Genomic DNA, 18,916 nt, shown 5'->3' on the forward strand with positions numbered 1-18,916 from the left:
TGGGGGAACCCCCCCAGCCTCACGCCGGAGCCGGAGCCTCCCTGGGGGCAGCGGAGGGTCCCGGCCCTTGGCAATGGGAGCCCCTCACCATCGCCACCACGCACCCCAATTCCGACGGCTGCCTCCCTGCGTCCCTGTCACAACAAAGGAAAACATCTCCGGATGGAAACTGCGGGAGGGTCGTCACGGCAACACTGCTGCAGGATTTCACCAGAAACCCGGCGTTTGGGCTCAAAAAGACGCTCGGGTCCCTGCTCACTTGGGCAGACAGCGGTGCGAAACCTGCTGGGGCTGGGGCCAGGAGAGCAGGACTGAGAGATGTGTCACCCCAACCACCGCTGCCCTGGGGGTCACCCAGCCTGTCCCCGCTGCGGTTGGGGACATGGGGTGCAGCAGGGACCTGGTGACAGCGGGTGCTGCCTCGTGGGAGCAGCTCGGGGCAGAGCCATCAGTGCTCTCGAGGTGACGCCACAAGGATGGGCTGGACGTGGGGCAGGAGGCGCGGGAGGGACCCTGAGCCAGGCAAGGAGGGGGTCATGGTGACACCCCTCTGCGCCAAGCGGAGCTGGCTCTCCCACCCGGATGAAGAGCTGGCCGCCGTGGGATGTTGGGGCTCCGGGTTGGTCCAGGAGGATGGGGGGACCCCCATGATGTCACCTCCCAGCTGCAAACACCAGCCAGGGGGACACTGGGGGCTCCAAACCGGTGCCAGCGGAGGAGCTGGTCCCTGCCACCGCCCCGCCGCAGGCAGCGGTCCCCGGGCGCGGAGCAGCTGCCGGTGCGGGGAGGCGGGCGGGGGGAGAGGTGTCTATTAAATCCCCATCCATAAGCCGCGCTGGCTGGTGTCTGTTATGACATTTATCTCCACTCGAGAGGAGAGCTCCGATAACTCAGCACCGGCACCTTCCGCAGCAAGACAAATGGCCAGCGGCAGCTCGGCCACGCTGCCTCCGCCGGGGCCCAGCCAGGGACCTGTTTCCCCCCCCAGGAGGTGAACGGGTGGGTGCCTGGGGTCCCTCCGCTCCCCTCCCCGTCCCCTGCCCCTTGCTGAGCCCACGGGGAGGTTTGAGTCCCCGAGTGGCTCTGGCTCCGCGCTCCCCACGGTCCCTTCGCTCCACGGACCCGGCGTGGGTCAGGGTCAAGGTGAGGTGCAGCTTCGTCACCGCACCCAGTGCTCGTTAGCGAAGGGTGACCCACGGGAGGTGGGTGCTGGGGGGAGCCAGGGGGTGCTGGGGGGACCCAGGGGGTGCGGGAAGGACTCAGGCTTCTGGATGAACCCGTCTAATCCCCGACACGTGCACGATGCATCGTGCGGATCGGACTCTTTGCGGGTGAAGCTGAGGAAGACGAAGAGCGGGAGGAAGGGTCTGGGCAGCCCTACGGGCAGCAGGCGGGTGGGATGCGGGTCTTGCTGCAGGTGCAGGACCTGGCTGCTGTGGGGGGGGGGGGCAGTGGGAGCATCTTCACCCTGAGGGGTGCCCAGGCCTTTTTGTGGGTGTTTTGTGAGCCGAGCCCATCCTGCCCCCACCGTGAGCCACCCTCATCCATGCTGGACCACGCACCTGGAGATGGTGCAGCACCCTCCTTCCAGCAAACCCCAACCAGCACCCATGGGTGCTCTTTCCGAAACAGGGTAGTGGGATTGGAGACCCGTAGGGTGGCAGCAGCCGCCACCTGGATCCGCTGGGAGTGGGAATTGGCCAGGGCAAATCCCCTGGGACCCTCTCGCCGATCTTGCTTGACAAACACCATGGGGGCATGAACCCCTGTCACTGTCCCCCACGCTTGGGCACCTACGTGGGGACGGGGACGCCAGCTGCAGCCACATAAAGAAGGGGAACAGAAGAGCTCTGTGTGCTGGCAATGCCGGGGTTGTGCCGGAGAGGGGGGGGGTTCACAAAAGGCAGGAAACGCCACGAAAAGTCTGGCACAATGGAGTCGGAAATGAGAACTTTACTCTCTCGGGTTTCCGCGGACTCATCCTATGGAGAAAATGAGGAAGGGGGGAAGGCGGGGGGAATATTTTTTCACCGGTTGTTGGCAAGTCGTGGGAGACAGGGCGGCATTCTCCATTCACCGGTGGGAAGGTGACACCCCCCCCCCCCCCCCCCCAACCCTTTCCAACAGCTCAGTGATGGGTTGTGTCGTTCCCCCCCCAGTTTTGGGGTTTGTTTCTGGTATCGCAGCTCCCTGGAGTGCCTCACCCACTTTATTGGGGTTGTTTGGGCTTTTTCTATGAGGCTTCATCCATCCTCAGCATCTTCCAGCCCCTCTGCACCCCAGTATGGCCCCATTTTGGGGTGCAGAGGAGCTGGGAGCTGCTGCTGGGTGCAGCCTGTGTGGCTTGGAAGGGATTTGGGGGTGCAGAGGGGCTGGAAGCTGCTTCCCTACTTGGAGATACCCTAAAATCCCGCTGGCTCCCAGGGCAGGGATGGAGGGGGAAGGCACGGTGACTGGAGCAAGGGGGCCCCGCAGTGACTTGGGGGTGGGGGCTGCAGAGGGGCTGGAAGGTGCCCCCTTTTTTTTTTTTTAGAGACACCCCCCTCCCTAAAATCCTGCTTGGATGCAGCCGGTTCCCAGCACAAGGATGACGGGGGGTGCGGTGCACACGGAGGGGGGGGGCACGCCGGGACACACACACCCCCCCCCCCGACCTGAGGGGGGGCTACGGAGGGGCTGGCAGGGACCCCCCCTCCCCTCTTAGGGACCCCACCCTCCTTACAGGGACACCCCCCCCCCCCCAGCCCCTGCCAACCGCGGCTGCGGTGCGATGGGGAGGGGGCGGCCCTACCCGAAAGCGGGGGGGGGGGGGGGGGGGCGGCCCCGGTTTGGAGGGGGGGGGGGCGGCGCATGCGCGGCCGCCCCTCGCCCTGCGCCGGGCAGCGCGGCGGGGCGCGGAGCGGGCGCGGGTTCGCCGCCGCTGCGGGCAGGTGCGGGCGGCACCGGCGGTACCGACGGGGGGGCCGCGCCTGCCGCCAGCCGCGATTGGCCCGGCCCGGCCCGGCTCGGCCCCCTCCGGGGGGGTCAGGCCCGCTGCCGCCCCCCCCCCACCCCCCCACCCCCCCCCGCGCCGCTCCCCCCCCCCCCCCCCCTTCACCTCCGCCCTCCGCGCCCCGCTTTTAAGCCCCCGGTGCCGGCGGGGTGCTCGGCTCCACCGGCGGCGATGACCCCCTGCGCGCTGTGAGCACGGCCCCAGGTACGTCCTGTACCGGTACCGGTACCGGCACCGGCACCGTTACCGGCTCCAGCACCGGCTCCGCCCGCGCCGCGCCCCCGCTGCGGTGCCCGGTGCCGGCGGGGCCGGGCCGGGCGGTGGGAGCGCACGGGGATGGGGACGGGGACACCGCTACGGCAGGAGCGGGATGGATCCGGGACGCGGTGGGGAGAACGGGGTTGTCAGGGCTGGAGCGGGGGGGGGGGGGTGTAGGGGCTGGGGGGGGGTGTCACTGGGATGGGGGTGGGGGGGATACCGGGATGGGGGACACTGTGGGTACCGGGGTGGAGAGGGATGAGGGATGCTGGGGTTGGGGAGATGCTGTGACTGAGGGTTGGGGACACTGAGGGGACTAGGGCTGTCAGGGATGGGGACGCTGGGGTTGGGGGGGGTGGTGTCAGGAATGGGGTTGGGGGCCACCGGAGCAGGTGGACCATGGGGCTGGAGTCACTGGGATTGTGGGGATACCAGGAGAGGGGGACACCGCGGTCACCAAAACAGGGGGACACTGCAAGGACCAGGGTTCTCAGGGCTGGGGATGCTGAGGCTGAGAAGGGCTGGGGGACTCTGGCGCGGGGACAGGCTGGGGGACACCTGCCCTGGGGCCGGTGGGACAGGCAGGGCTGGGGGACTCTGGCACGGGGACAAGCTGGGGGACACCTGCCCTGGGGCCGGTGGGACAGGCAGGGCTGGGGGATGCTGTCAGGGCAGGCGGCACGTCGCTGTGCCCTGACCCCCTGCCCAGCCCGCGGAGGAGCTGGCAGCGGGGCGGTGGGCAGGGAGAAGGGACGAGGGATGCCAGGAGAGCAGCGGGTGCTGGCGGGTGGGTGCCCACCGGGGAGCCATCCCCCTGCGGTGCCGGAGCTGGGGGCGCCTTGGCCCCCCTCTCCTGCTTTGGCCGCCCGGTTCCCCCTTGGTGCTGCCGGTGGTTCCCTGGCAGGGAGGCAGCCGGGAAGTTTTGCATCCCTGGGGTGCCCCTGGCTGCCAGGGAGCGGGCAGGGCTGGCAGCGCCGTGGGGGCTCAGCACCACGGGCAGAATGAGCCCCAGCCTTCACGCACCGGCGTGGGGATGCCACGCGGCGAGGCCGGGCTGGCTGGACGGAGGGCTGCCGGGATGGAGGGACGGGGGTGCGGGTACCGATGAGGGGTTCGTGGCTGCTCAGGGGGCTCCTCGCTCCCACGCACCGGCCTGGGGGGCTTGGCAAACCCAACGCTGGTGGGGAGGACGGTGCCGGAGGCCCGGCTCTGTGCCAGGCCCACCAGCCCGGTGTTTTCCTCCCTGCTTTTGGTGCTGGGCACCGGCGCTGCTTTCGGAGTCTCTCGCCGGTGTGCAGCCGAGCCATCCGCAGGGATGGGGCCGGGGGGGGGCTTGCCACGATGCTGCGCCAGCTTTGGGCCTCCCGCGGTGCTTTCGCGGGAGAGGCAGAAAGCGGGAAAAAAAAAAAAAATAATAAGGGAAAAAAATAATGAAAAAAATAAAAAGAGGAGCAAATTCTAAAATAAAGGCTGCAGACTGTCTGCCTAATAAAAATCGCACCCAGCAAAGGGCCCATATTGGACGGGATCACAGTTTTCCGAGGTGCTAATTTATTCTCGCAGGCTGGGGGGGAGCGGGAAGCATCACGTTGCCTGTGAGATGTGACGGCAGCGAGGTTTGCAGAATTCCTTTGTTGTGGGCAGAGAGGAGGGGACGCGGAGCCAGCCCCGTCACCGGGCTCCTGCCGCGGCCGCACAGCCCTGGGGGGGCACCTCGGTGGACGCCCCCTCCCCGTTGGGGCGGCGGAGGCATCGTGGCGCTGGGAGGGAGGTGGGTGCTGCGGGGGGGGGGGGGGCTGGTGGCTCCGGCAGGGTTGGGTGCAGGGGGTGCAGGATCAGCCCCGTGGGGTGCCTGCGGTGGGGTGGGGGGGACACACGCTGGGTGGGTGGGCGCCGAAATGCCATGTGTGCGCTGGTGGCACTGGGGACCGGGATGATCCGTGGGGACAGCAGAGGTCATGGGGTCTGTGCCCTGGCTTGGGGAGGGGGGCAGCTGTGGGTGCCCTCAGGGCTGGGGCATCCCCAGGGTGGGGGGGCACCCCTGTCCTGCTGCATCCAGGCTGCCTGGTGGGTGGGCAGTGTGTCCCCCCCGTCCTCCCCCCCATCCCAAGCCCGTGTTCCCCCCGCACTGTCCCAAATGTCCCCTCTGCTCCATGGGGACTTCGGGATCCGCAGCCGCCCCCGTCCCACCCCATGGCTTGGGGCAGGTAGGGGTGAGAGGAGACCCCAAAACTGGCCGGGTCATCCCGGCACCCAGTGGCCTGTGAGGAATTAAGCTATGTTTCAGCTGAAGCTAATCACCAGCCCTGGCTTTGCATATTCATGAGGCAGATGAATTATTCATGAGGTGACAGCTAGTGACAGATGTGAAAATGTTCGCCCGGGTTGGGCGGGGGGGGGGGGGGGGGCGGTTTTGCACCGGCTTTATTTTAAATTTTTCTCGTCTGCCATTCCCCAGGCTGGGGCTGGGCTGCTCGGGGGCTGGGGACACGCTCCTTGTCCCCGAGGGGGACCAGCCTCATGGCACCGGGGACGTCGCTGTGCCCTGAGCCCCTGGCATCACCTTGACTGCAGCGAGAGACACCCCCCCACCCCCCCACTCCCCAGTGCCGTGAAATTCAGCCCCTCGGGTTCCTGGTGGCACGGCCAGCGCTGGCTCCCCGTGCCACCCTCCTCGCCTTGCTGTCACCGCTGGGGATGGCACGGGGATGCCCGGCGTGGCTGAGCCCACGGCCTCTTCCATGGGGACCCCGGCTGGATCCTGCCCCAGTGGGGTGGGGCTGGCGCTGCTTGGCACAGAGGCTGGTGGTGCTCAGCCGCTCTGGCAGCGGCGTCCCCCTGCCCGCGGTGGGGAGCCGGGATCCCGCCAGGGCTGAAACCGGTGGTGCCATGCGGTTGGGACGCGGCTGTGCCAGCCCCGGGCTGCCTCGCTGGAGCTGCTGGAGCTGGATTGTGGGTTAGTGGATCAAGAGGAGGTGGGAGGGTGACGGTCTCCATAATTAACGAGGTGCTGAGGCCGGGAGGATGCTGCCTGGCTGTGGCTTCGGCAGCCCCCGGCGTGGCATGGGGGTCCTCGTGCTGGGGATGCCGCGCGTGGTGGCTCCGGCACCGGCAGGGATGGAGGCTGCCATGCCGCTTGCCCTGACCTTGGGATAAACTTTTCGCTGGCTCAACGCGGGGCCGGGCTCGGTGGAGGTGGCAGCTGGGGGTCCGGTGGAGGGCTGGGGGGAACAGAGCGCGGTGGGGACCTTCCTTTGTCTCCGTGGCTTGGAACGGAGCTGCGGTGCCACCGGGAACGTGGTCCCTGAGTGCTTCGAGGGCAGGGGTGCCAGCTGGTTGGCCCCAAGGGAGCAGCAGGCTGGGGCTTTGTGCCCTGTCCCCAGCGTGAGGGGAGCCCGGGACCCCCCTGCCCGTGGGCCAGGTTCCCCGAGGAGGCAGCGGGTGCTGGCGGTGCGGCCGGCCCTTCCCACCGCGGCACCTTCCCTGCTGCGAAAGCAAAACCTGCAGAAATGCTGATGTCAGGGAAGGCGCTGGTGCAGCTGGAGCTGCACAGCCCTGCGGACCCCCGGCCCCGAGCCCCCCACCCCCGGCAGTACCCACCACCCTGCTGCTGCCAGCCTGGGGTGCCCCCGACGGGGTCAGGGACCACGGTCCCATCCAGCCAGCCAGCCCCGGCACGGCGTCCGCCCGGCTCTGCAGCCGGCTGGGGTAGTGGTTGCAAATCCAAAGAGCAACTTTGCTGTTTAACATTTAAATAAACCCCGGGCTGTTTGCTCAGCGAGGACCCGTCTCCAGAACAGCGGCTCTGGGTAAACAGTCGAGAGCTTAGAGGAGTATTTATACGCTGGCACGTTAACGCGGCTCTTCGGGGTCCCTTGGGTCCCGTCGGCTCCTGCTCCGTCCCACCACCCCGACGTGGCCTTGGGCAGGGCATGGGATTGGGCCGCTGTGGTTTGGGGCTGGTGGCCCCAGCTTGTGGCTGGGAATCCCCTATTCCATCCCCTGCTGGGAGCTGGGGTGGCCAGGGGCTGGGGAGGAGGAGGATGGAGAAGGGGAAGGTGTCGGGGATGCTGTGGAGAGGTGTCGGGGAAAGAGACCCGGTCGCTGTTGTCCCATGTGGGAAGTTGTCTTGTTTGCGATTTGATGGGAAAAGTCGCCTGGAAGCTGCAGGGCGGGGGGGAGTGTTGAGGGATGCGAGGAAGAAAATGGGTGAAAAGACCAAAAAAAAAGGGACTGTGGGTGAGTCGAAGCCCTGGGACGTGTGCAAGCGCAGCCCAGGGCACCCTTGTTCCCCAGCGCTGAGTGTCTTGGATGTCCCCGTCCCGCACCCACCGCCTCCATCCCGCACCCACCACCCCTCCCTCGCCCAGCGGGTCCCGGGGTGGTGGCCTCGGCGAGTGACACGGGCCGGGAGGGTGGGCAGGAGCCGCCCCAGAGCCACCCAGTCCCACGCCCAGGTGCTGATGGTTTGTGCTGGGAGAGCTCCTGACACCCCAGAAAGTCAAAATCAGCATTTCAGTGGGGAGGAGCTGCACCCTCCCAAGCCCAACCGTGCCAAGCGATTTATTTTTCCTCCCCGTAGTGGGAAGACAGGGAAAAGTTCGGTGCTGCCGAGGCCGCGAGCCTGGGGGATTTCCTTCCCCGAGCATCTCCGAGCGGGGAAGAAGGAGCCACCGTTGTGCTGTGGAGCAGCCCCGGGGCTGCTCTGGGGTTGTTCGGCTCCCGGGGGACGTGGCTGGGGGACGGCGCAGTGAGCAGCAGCCCCCTGCCCGCTCCGCACCCCGGGAATTTCCCTCTGGAGCCGGAGCCGGGGTCAGGTCATCTCCACGTCTTTCAGCAGCAGCCGGGTTTGGAGGCTGAAAGCCCCGCGGAGCTGCTGCGGGAGGGAAGGGGCTGCCAACACTTTCTTCTTTAGAAGAGATGTAAGATAAAACCCAGTTTTGCACCCCCTAAAAAGCCCTTTTCCAGTGCTGAACACGGGGGGTCTCCTTTTTTCTCGCCATTTTGCTCTTTTCTTTCTATTTTTGTCCCATAAAAGCAGAAGGGACGGAATGAGAAATCAAGGGCTGGAAAATGGAGCATCAGGGATGGGGGAACCTGTGGGCTGAGCTGAAGCCTTGGCTCTGGGCAGCTGGGAGAGGGATGGGGGTGCTCCTGGTGTCCCCCCCGAAAGCAGAGCGCTCCCCAACTCGCTGTCCTGGCCAGGGGATGGGGCAGGGGTCCGTGTCACAGCCAGGGGGACCCACACGCTGCAGCAGGGACCGGCAAACCCCACTGCCAAATCTGCTGGCACAGGAGCGACCCTGGGTCTGGTTCAAGCTCACGGCCGTGTGGTGCTGAGCTCCAGCGTGGCCCAGTTTGGGGTTTGGGGGTGCTGGTCGCAGCCCCGCTGCCTCTGCTTGGCCAGTTCGGCAGCACAGGGGTGCCAGAGCCTGGTTAAAATCCCAAACAAAGCCCAAGTGGGGCTGTGGTTGTGGTGGGAGCCGGGTGATGGTTGTGGTGAGAGCCGGGAGATGGTTGTGCCCACGCCGGGCGGATGGTCTGTCCGATTTCCCTCTGAGCCCGGAGACCAAATGGTTTAGAAAATACTCATCGTCCTTGCAGTCAAACAGATGGATGGGAGATTTTCGGCGAGCGGCGGTGCCGGCTTTGTGCTCCACGCGCCGCACGCCGGCTCCGGCAGCCGGAGGCGTCCGCTGCATGTTAATGCTGGGGGCAGAGCCAGGGCCGGCTCCAGTGCCACCAGCTGCCAGGCTGGGGGGCTGTGGGACCCCCGCGCTTGCCCGCTGCCCCCACCGTAGAGACGCGTGTCCCGCCTCCGGCGGTGTCGCCGCGGGTGGCACTGGTGGCAGGGGACAACGGAGGGACACCCTGGCGGGGCAGCTGGGGGCTTGCTGGGCTGATGGGTGGCACAGCCCATCCTCCATCCCGACCCCACGCCGGCTTCGTGCCGAGAGTGAAATCCAACTCTCTCCGGGCTAATGGCGTCACGCTAAGTGGGGCTGATCCCGCTGCCTCCCCGCGGCTCAGGCTCACGGGAGGCTGGTGTCAGCGCGGCCCCGGGGTGATTTACGGCCCGACGGCGCGGCCGAACAAGCAGGGAGCGGGCGAGCGGCGGCCTCCCACCCCTCCGCTCTCGTTGCAGGTCAAGGATGGTCCATGTGATGGGGGATGTCGGCTGCTGGTTCCTGCTCGGGCTCTCCCTCCTCCCCATCGCCGTCCTGGGTAAGTGCTGCGGGCACTCGATAGCCGGGGCTAGTTAGCCGATAAGGGTAAACCGCGGCAAATAACGATCTATCAGCCGTGATAAATAGCGAGGGTGAATAATAACCAGGGGAGGGCTTGGGCTGCGGCCCCCCCAGCCCCCTCACCCCTCCCTGCCCTGGGCTGCGGGGGGATTAGCGAGGGAGAAGCCCCCCAGGCGACCGTGGATCCCTACAGGCGAGACCTTAAATCCTTAATCCCACTGGCAGCACCCCCGGTCCCCCTCCCCACCGCGGAGCTGAGCCCCCCGGGGATTTGCCATGTCTCTGACTGGGAGAGCCCGTGTCCTCCCCGCCCCATCCCTCATGGCGGGGACATCACGGCATCCTGCTGCATGGGGGGGCTTTGGGATCCCCCTGCCCTGGCACCCTCCCCCTGCGCCTCCCGGCGAGCGAAGGGCTTGGGGTGCGATGGAGGGTGGGGGGCTCGGGCAGGGGATTAGTGGCCGTCCCCAGTCCCCAGCTGGCTGGGCTCTGCGGGGGGCATCCCCCCGACCCCGCTGCGGGCAGGGAGGGCTGCGCCACGGGGGTGCCCGAGACTTGTGGGATTTGTGGCGGCAGAGCTGGGAGCCTGGGGCAGGATTAGTGCGGGAGGAGGAGGAGGACGAGGAGGAGGAGGTCACGATCGCCGCCATGCCGTATCCCAGCGTGGGGGTGGCTGGCTTTCCCGCTGGTGCCACAGCGGTTGGATGGCACCGAGTCGTTGGCGAGGGGTCCACCTCTGCCGGAAGGGACGGGGAGTGCTGGTATCCCCACGGGAGCGGTGTGGGACCCGTGGGCGCAGAGCAGCGGCTGCAGCCTGGCAGCGTCCTGAGGGGGCTGGGGGTCTTGGGGTTGTTCAGCCGCGGAGGGGCAGATGTAACTGGCCAAGTCGGTCTCCAGCCACTAAGCGAGGAGGTTACATGTCGTCACGCGTCGTGCTCTTTCTTGGGGGGCTCAGGGGTGCCTGGTATGGAGCCCCCCAACACCCTGCAATGCCCCCAGCTCTTCCCCCTTGTGAACGAGAGCCGGGCAGGAGCTCCCGCCGCCCATCCCCGTGGTATCTGGGTGCCTTTCCCCGCAGGCTCCCAGGACGATGGGAAGGTGATCCACATCAACCGGGTGCAGCACCAGGCCGTGCGCGTGGGGCTGGGGGAGCCCGTGGCCCTGCCCTGCCTCTTCCTGCTCCAGCCCTCCGCCTCGCTGGGGCCCAACGAGCCCCCCGACCCTCCCCGCGTCAAATGGAGCAAAGTGCGCTCGGCCACCGGCCAGAGGGAGGACGTGCCCATCCTGGTGGCCAAGGACAACGCGGTGAAGGTGGTGAAAGCCTACGAGGGCCGGGTGTCCCTGCCCGGTTACCCCCGCGACCGCTACAACGCCACGCTGGTGCTGCGCGCCGCCCGCGCCAGCGACGCGGGGCTGTACCGCTGCGAGGTGGTGGCCGGCATCGACGATGAGCAGGACCTGCTGCCCCTGGAGGTGACGGGTGAGCCGGGCACCGGGCCGCGGGGTGGCATCGCCGGGATTGCTGCGGGTGCCGCTGTGGCGTGGGTGCCTGTGGGGGTTGTGCAGCCCGTGCGAGCTGTGGACCCCGTGCAGCCCATGCAAGCCACGCACTCCGTGTGAGCCATGCACCCCGTGCACCCCGTGCACCCTAAACAAGCTGTTCAAGCTGTGCATCCCATGCAAGGCATGCGCCCTGTACAAGCCGTGCACCCCATGAACCCCCTGAGAGACACGCACCCCGTGCATGCTATGCAAGCTATGCAAGCCATGCACCCTGTGCACCCTGTGCATCCCATGCACCCTGTGCAAGCTGTGCAGCCCATGCACTTTGTGCACGCCATGCAAGCCATGCACCCTGTGCAAGCTGTGCAGCCCAGGTACTTCGTGCACCTGATGCACTCCATGCACCCTGTACAAGCCGTGCACCCCATGAACCCCATGCACTCCATGCACCCCGTGCATGCTATGCAAGCTATGCAAGCCATGCATCCCGTGCACCCTGTGCTCCCCATGCACCCTCTGCTCCCCATGCACCCTGTGCAAGCTGTGCAGCCCAGGTACTTCGTGCAGCCCAGGTACTTTGTGCGCCCCATGCACTCCATGCACCCCGTGTAAGCCATGCACCCCGTGCAAGCCATGTACTCTGTGCAAGCTGTGCAGCCCATGCGCTTTGTGCACGCCATGCAAGCCATGCACCCTGTGCAAGCTGTGCAGCCCAGGTACTTCGTGCACTCCATGCACCCTGTGCAAGCCATGCACCCTGTGCAAGCTGTGCAGCCCAGGTACTTCGTGCACCCCATGCACTCCATGCACCCTGTGCAAGCCATGCACCCTGTGCAAACTCTGCACCCCATGTACCACGTGCACCCTTACAAGCTGTGCGAGCCGTGCAGCCCACGCGAGCCATGCACCCTGTGCGCCCCGCGCGCCCCGTGCAAGCCCTGCACCCCGTACAAGCCGTGCCAGCTCTGCCCCCCGTGCCAGCTCTGCCCCCCGTGCCAGCTGTGCCACCCTCTGCCCTTCCAGGCGTCGTCTTCCACTACCGCCCGGCGGGCGAGCGCTACGCCCTGACCTTCGCCGCCGCCCGCCGCGCCTGCCTGGACAACTCGGCCGTCATCGCCTCCCCCCAGCACCTCCAGGCCGCCTTCGAGGACGGCTACGACAACTGCGACGCGGGCTGGCTGGCCGACCAGACCGTGCGGTAAGCCTGTGGCACGGGCTGCCAACCGGGAACCCCTCACCACGCACAGCCGTGGGGCTGAGCGCCCACCGTGCCCCTCTCCGGCAGGTACCCCATCACCCTCTCCCGGCCCGGCTGCTACGGAGACCGCAACAGCCTCCCTGGCGTCCGCAGCTACGGGCAGAGGGAGCCCGGTGAAGAGTACGATGTCTACTGCTACGGCCGGGAGCTGCGAGGCAAGCGGTGCTGCGGTGGCTGGGTGTGCGCCGGGCCGGGGGCCCCGGGGGCATCCCTCCGGGGCGATGGCTGTGGCCAAGCGCGGGCATCTCCGCTCATCCCTCACCTGCCGCAGTTTGACCGTGGGGTTGGGTGCCGGGGCTGTGCCAGCGCTCGGGGCCACCCTCGGCGCCGGTGCCGAGCGGTGCAGCGTGGCCCTAGTGCTCAAGTCGTGGGGGTTTCCAAAAAACACCGCTCGGCTTCGAGCCGGCGGGACCACCACGTCCCTACGTCCCCAACGGGCTCTGCTCTCTTGCAGGGACGGTGTTCTACGCCACGGTGCCGGGGCGATTCACCTGGCAGGGGGCCCGGAGGCACTGCCGGAGCCGGGGGGCTTCGCTAGCCACCACGGGGCAGCTCTACCTGGCGTGGCGTGAGGGTTTGGACCAGTGCGACCCGGGCTGGCTGGCCGACGGCAGCGTCCGCTACCCCATCAGGCTCCCACGCAGGAAATGCGGCGGCGAGGCCTCGGGCGTCAGGACCCTCTACCAGTTCCCCAACCGCACCGGCTTCCCCTCTGCCGCCTCCAAATTCGATGCCTACTGCTATAAAGGTAAGGGGGACCCGGCCACGATGCCAGCGCTGCGTTCCCCCCCGCCCCACCAGGCCCCCCCACCAGCCCTGGCCCTTCTTCCCTTGGGAATCGGTGGGCAGGGCTGGGAAAATTGCTGCGGATGAATATTTAATTGGGGGATTAATGAGATCAATGAGGAGAGCTGCGCTGGGAGGGAGCCCAGCTCCACGCATCCCCCCCCCCCCCCCAGCATGGTGCGAGGCTGGGGGATGTGGTGCCTGGCGCCGAGCCCTGGGGTTATGGGGTCCCGCTCGTGCCCCAGATGCCCGTCCTGCCGGCGGCACGGCTGATGCTCGTGGTGTCACCGCAGCGCACGCGGCAGCGGGGCAGAGGGAGCCCGAGGAGCCGGTGCTGCCCGTGCCAGACCCGCTGAGCAGCGACAACATGCTGGTGGAGCGCGGCGAGGACCTGGGCACGTCGGGGGACACCCGGGACACCCCACGCGACCACTATGGCCTCCTGGCCCAGCCGGGGCAGGCGGGGCTGGGGGAGGACGAGCAGTTGCAGCTGGCGAGCGGCAGCCCGGTGGCCCAGCGCGGTGACCTCCCGAGGGCTGCACCGTCACTGGCACCGTCGGCACGTGGGCTGGGCGATGGTACGTCCCTGCCTCCCACCACGGCCTCCTCGCCGGCGTGGCCCCGTGAGGATGAAGCTCTCAATGTGGTGGACCAAGTGCCGGTGAGCTCCCAGCAGGATCTGGCCAGCACCAGCGTGGCACCACTGGTGCAAGAAGTCCCTGAGGAGCCCCCGGTCGCCCTCCTGCCGCGGTCCCGAAGCCCAACCTGGCAGCACATCACTGGCTCAGCAACGGCACCGCCTGGGCAGGGGACGGTCCCCAGCATGGCAGCAGAGACCCCCAGCACCCCACCGGCCAGCTCCCGCGCCCCGAGGCGGAGCAGCTACGCCGGGCTGAACGGGCGCTACTTCCAGCTGCAGCGGCAGAGCCGGGACCCCGTGGTGACAGCTGGGGACCCCATGGTGGCTGGGGACCCCACGGTGACTGGGGACCCGGGAGGGACAGTCACCCAGGCTCCTGTCTTGGCCCTGGAGGTGAAGGGGGCTGCAGCCAACGCGGTGGAAACGTGGAGCATCTCCCACGCCGGCACCGAGAGCCTCCGGTGGGAGGGCACCTACTCGCCCTCCAACGCGGTGGAGGAGGAGATCGGCGCTGGTAAGTGATGCCCGAACGTGGCTGGGGGGTTCCTGGCGGGGGCTGCGCCAGCTCTGGAACCCCATGGCTGGGCCGTCCCTTGCAGAGCTGATGGCACCGGCCACCGCCCCAGTGTCCCCCTCGCTGCAGGCGACTGCCTGGAGGGATTCGCCACGGTGGAGCCCCCGCACGGCCCCCCGCAATCCCGGGGGGCCCACACGGACACCCACTCCACCGTCCCCATCCCCGCCTGCCGCCGTGGTTCCCCACGATGTTCTCAGCCACCGGGATGCCACCGCGGTTGGCGCTCAGCCCCACGTCCCCAGTGCCCGCGGGGACTCCCCCCGGCCACCCAAGGATGCTACCGAGGACTTCTCCGGGGACACCCTCTCCCAGGAGGACGGTGACTCCATCCCGCTGCGGCTCCCACTGCCCCCAGCCCCACTGGTGGCCGAGGGCCCCGAGATGACCCCGCAGCCCCGTGGTGACGGCGGTGACAGCGGTGGAGCCCCAGGCGATGGCTCACTGGAGAGGCAGAAGAAAGCATTGACCTTCTTCCACCTGGCCAGCCCTACCGTGGGGCACCCCGCCACCCCCGGCCCCACCGAGGCGGCTGCTCCCCAGCCCCAGGGGGGGCTGAGCCCCACAGCTCCCCATGGTCCGGCTGAGCTGCCAGCTGAGCCCAGCCGTGAGCAGCCGTCCGGTTTCGGGGATGCTGGGAATGGCCAAGCCAAGCTGAGTGGTGAAGCAGCCATGGCCCCCCTGGCACAAGATGTCTCCTCGCCTTCACCTCCCACCGCGGCCGGCAAGGTGACCCCCGGGGCCGGCACCGAGCAGCTGGCGGAGGCGGAGGTGCTGGAGCCGGCGGCTGAAGAAGGGTCCACGGGCTTCGCCCCCACGGCTTCATGGCCCACCAGCCGCACTGCACCGGAGCTGGGGGGAGCGGAGCATCTCCTCCTGCCCCCCCCTGCCCCTCGGCAGCCCCCCACCAGCCCCGGCCCCCCGGGGGTCCCCAGCCACGAGGATGCAGCCCCTGGCGAGGAGGATGCCTCCGGGGAGGTGAAGAGGGAAGAGCCCTCTGCGCCCCCCAGCTTGGCCACCCGCAGCCCCTGGCCGTCACCCACCGCCCCCCACCCGTGGGTGCCGGCGGTGCCCGAGTCCCCGAGCGCGGGGCCGCTCTTCGAGCCCTCCACGGCGGCAGAGCTGGGGGGGCCGGGGGGGTCCCCGCTGCTGGATGCCGACAGCGGGAGCGGCGAGGAGCCGGGGCTGGAGGAGCGGGAGCTGCTGGCCTGGGCGGGCATCGGCAACGCCAGCCGGCACGGTGAGCGGGGTGCCGCGGCGGCGGGGTGCTGCGGGCACCCGGAGCTGACGGGCGCCGGGAGAAACGGGCTGGGTAGCAGGAGAACCTCGAGGCTGACCCCTGTCAGGCTGGCACAGCGTGATGCTGACCCGCGGGGGGGGGGGGGGGGGGGGGGGTCGGTTTTGAGGTGGAGGTTTGCGGGGAGCGGGGGGTGTCTCTGCTTTTACCCAAAGCAATTTACTCACCGGGGAGTTTCTGCCAACCGTGATGGGCTGGGAGCGGGTCCTGGGTGTTTCAGAGGGAGCTGAGCCATTAACGTGAGCCGGGAAGGCGTCCTCGTCAATATTTAATGTTTGCAGTTGGTAATAAAAATAGCTGGAGAGGCGGCTGCTGGCGGGGGACGCGCGGCACACGCAGCCTGGCTGTGCCTGGCAAACGGGCAACAAATAGATTTAAAAGCGTGGAGCCACGGCCGGGCGGGAAAGGCACCGCGGTGAATGTGCGGCAGCGCCAGGGCCAGGTCCACAGTGGGGAAGGACGCGGTGGTGTCGTCGTGTCGTGTGTCCGTCCCCCCCCCCCCCAAGGCTCAGGGTGCCCGTTCGCACCCCGCAGCTCCGGCCGACCCCTGCCAGAACAACCCCTGCCTGCACGGCGGGACCTGCCGCGCCAACGGCACCGTCTGCGGCTGCAGCTGCGCCCCGGGCTTCACCGGGGAGAACTGCGAGATCGGTGAGCGGCCGGAGCATCCCGCTGGGCCGGGGCAGGATTGGGCCCTGCCTGCGCCTCCCCGGCGTGGCACGGAGCAGCGGCCACGCTTGGGAGCTGGGAGGGGAGCGGGGCTGCGGGCTCTAAGTCCTGCTCGGTTTCCCCCCGGCCTTGGTCAGTGCTGGTGGAGGGGATGGCGGGGGGGCTGGGTAGAGGGGGGTGGTGGGGATCTCCATGTGCCCGCCGCTCCCGCCGTGTCCCCGCAGACATCGACGACTGCCTGTCCAGCCCCTGCCAGAACGGCGGCACCTGCATCGACGAGGTCAACTCCTTCGTCTGCCTCTGCCTGCCCAGCTACGGCGGCAGCCGCTGCGAGAAAGGTGGGGAGAGCAGCCCCCCGCCCCGGGGTCCCCCCCTTAGATGAGTCGCCATAGGGTGGGGGAGACCCTGGGGACGCTGCCCCGATGTCCCTTTGGGAATGAGCGTGGGGAGCTGGGAAGGGGGTGCAGGATCCCTCCCCGCCGTGATGGGGAGCTGCTCGCTGCATCCCTCCCTGGGGTGCTGGGGGGCTGGTCCCCCTCGCCGTCCCCACGGTCCCCGTCTCCCCGCAGACACGGAGGGCTGCGACCACAACTGGCACAAGTTCCAGGGGCACTGCTACCGGTACTTCGCCCGCCGGCGCTCCTGGGAGGACGCGGAGCGGGACTGCCGCCGCCGCGCCGGCCACCTCACCAGCATCCACTCGCCGGAGGAGCACGGCTTCATCAACGGTGCGGGGGGTGGGGGGGGATCACACCCCGTCCCGCAGCTCTCCGAGCACCAGCACCCCTGGGTGCCCTTCGCCGTCGCCGTGCGAGCCGTGGGTGCCTCTCCCCGTAGGCTTCGGGCACGAGAACACCTGGATCGGGCTCAATGACAGGATCGTGGAGCAGGACTTCCAGTGGACCGACAACACCGGCTTGGTGAGACCCTTGGAGGTGCAAGGTGGGGGGCTCAGGGTGCAGGGCGTGGGGCGGGGTGGGGGGGCAGAGGGGCTCTCACCCCTCTCTCGTCTCCCCCCCCCCCCCCAGCAATACGAGAACTGGCGGGAGAACCAACCCGACAACTTCTTTGCGGGCGGCGAGGACTGCGTGGTGCTGGTGTCCCACGAGATCGGCAAGTGGAATGACGTGCCCTGCAACTACAACCTGCCCTACATCTGCAAGAAAGGCACAGGTACCCCCACCCCGGTGTCCCCACCCCGGCATCCCCATCCCGCAGCCCCCAGTCTTTCCGTCCCGCAGCTCCCTGCACACCTCCTCATCCTCAGGAAACCTCTCCCAGCCCCTCCTCCAGGAAAACACGAGCAGATCTCCCATTTTTTCTCCCCCCCCCCGCCAGCCCCACAGTCAGTTCCTCCCTCTCCACTTTAATTTGTTTAATTTGCCACCATTAAAACTATTAAGTTCTCATTCCTTATCTTGAAAGTTATATTAACCTCCAGCCGCTCGTTGGGAGCCGGAGGAGCGCGCCGCCCTCTCCCGCCGGCCGCTTGTTAACGATGCGCTCGCCCCGATAAGGCCATTAATTAATGAAGTAAATCCTGAGGAACACCTCGCTGCCAACCTGATGGAGGAGCCCCTCCTAAAGCCATCCGCCACCGCTCCGGCTCGCGGAGAGAACCGGTGGCGTTGGCAAGGTGTCCCCTCGTCCCCCTCCCGGTGACGGGTTCGGTGACGGGGGGCTGTGTCCCCCCCTCCTCCAGTGCTGTGCGGGCCCCCGCCGGAGGTGGAGAATGCCTTCACCGTGGGGAAGAAGAAGGAGAAGTACAGCATCCACTCCAGCGTGCGCTACCAGTGCGAGGAGGGCTTCACCCAGCGCCACGTGCCCACCATCAAGTGCCACAGCACCGGCAAGTGGGACCGGCCCAAAATCCTCTGCACAAAACGTTAGTGGGGACGGGGACGGGGGGAAACCCGAGGGTGGGGGGGTGTCAGGGCACCGGCTCCCTCCTGGGGCTTTGGTTCCTCACCCCCCCGGGGTCCCCTCCCTTGCCCCCGTTAGCCAGGCGGTCGCACCGAGCGCGGCGTCACCACCACCACCGGCACAGCCACCCCCACCACCAGCACCACCACCACAAACCCCGCAAGGAGCGGCGAAAACACCGCAAGCACCTCCGGCTGGACTGGATGGAGGAGGGCCACTACTTCTAGAGCCGGGGGATGAGGAAGCACAAGGGTCCCCGACGGGATGTGGTGATATTTCCCACCCCCCTCCCACCCCATCCTCCCCCCCCCTCCTCTTTTATAACCTCCCCCCCCCCCTTGGCTTTAGCTCCTAGGATGCCCGGCCCCGTAGGGAATAGGATCCGGAGGGGGCGGCTGCGTGTGCGTCCCCAGCCCTCCCTGCATGCCCCATGCTCAGCCCCCCCAACCCGGGCTCGAGCCCCCAGCCCCACACGGGGACCCCCCCCCCATCCCTACGCAGGGGCTGTTCCCCGACTGGGGTCTGGCCCCCTCCCCAAAATGGGGGGGTTAATCTGCCAGCCCCCCCCCCGCCCCCAAATCTCCCACCTTGGCCACCGTGTCTCACTGGCTCAGGGTGGCTCTGGTTTTTTTAGCAGCCCCCCACCCATCTTCCCACCCCAGCACCCTGGTCCTGCCCGTGGGGCGTCCCTGTGGCCACCACGGGGACCCTGCGGGGCTCGCAGGGGGGACGATGCTGTGGCGGGGGGGGGCCGGTGTCCCACTCTGC

General features: G+C 68.1%; 1 protein-coding gene across 1 annotated transcript; it reads left to right on the forward strand.

The window, feature by feature from the left end:
• Positions 1 to 9,402: 9,402 nt before the first annotated feature.
• NCAN (neurocan) lies at positions 9,403 to 18,375 on the forward strand. The gene is made up of 15 exons (XM_086477537.1): positions 9,403 to 9,475; positions 10,577 to 10,978; positions 12,025 to 12,199; positions 12,287 to 12,414; positions 12,714 to 13,021; positions 13,359 to 14,199; positions 14,285 to 14,321; positions 14,361 to 15,499; positions 16,091 to 16,207; positions 16,450 to 16,563; positions 16,795 to 16,953; positions 17,063 to 17,145; positions 17,254 to 17,398; positions 17,928 to 18,110; positions 18,227 to 18,375. Exons 1-15 carry the CDS (start codon positions 9,403 to 9,405, stop codon positions 18,373 to 18,375), a joined length of 4,053 nt encoding a protein of 1,350 aa, XP_086333663.1.
• The last annotated feature ends 541 nt before the right edge of the window (positions 18,376 to 18,916 follow it).

Source organism: Leptosomus discolor, chromosome 24 (genome assembly GCF_034619465.1).
Source record: "Leptosomus discolor isolate bLepDis1 chromosome 24, bLepDis1.hap2, whole genome shotgun sequence".
In the NCBI taxonomy this organism is placed as follows: domain Eukaryota; kingdom Metazoa; phylum Chordata; class Aves; order Leptosomiformes; family Leptosomidae; genus Leptosomus; species Leptosomus discolor.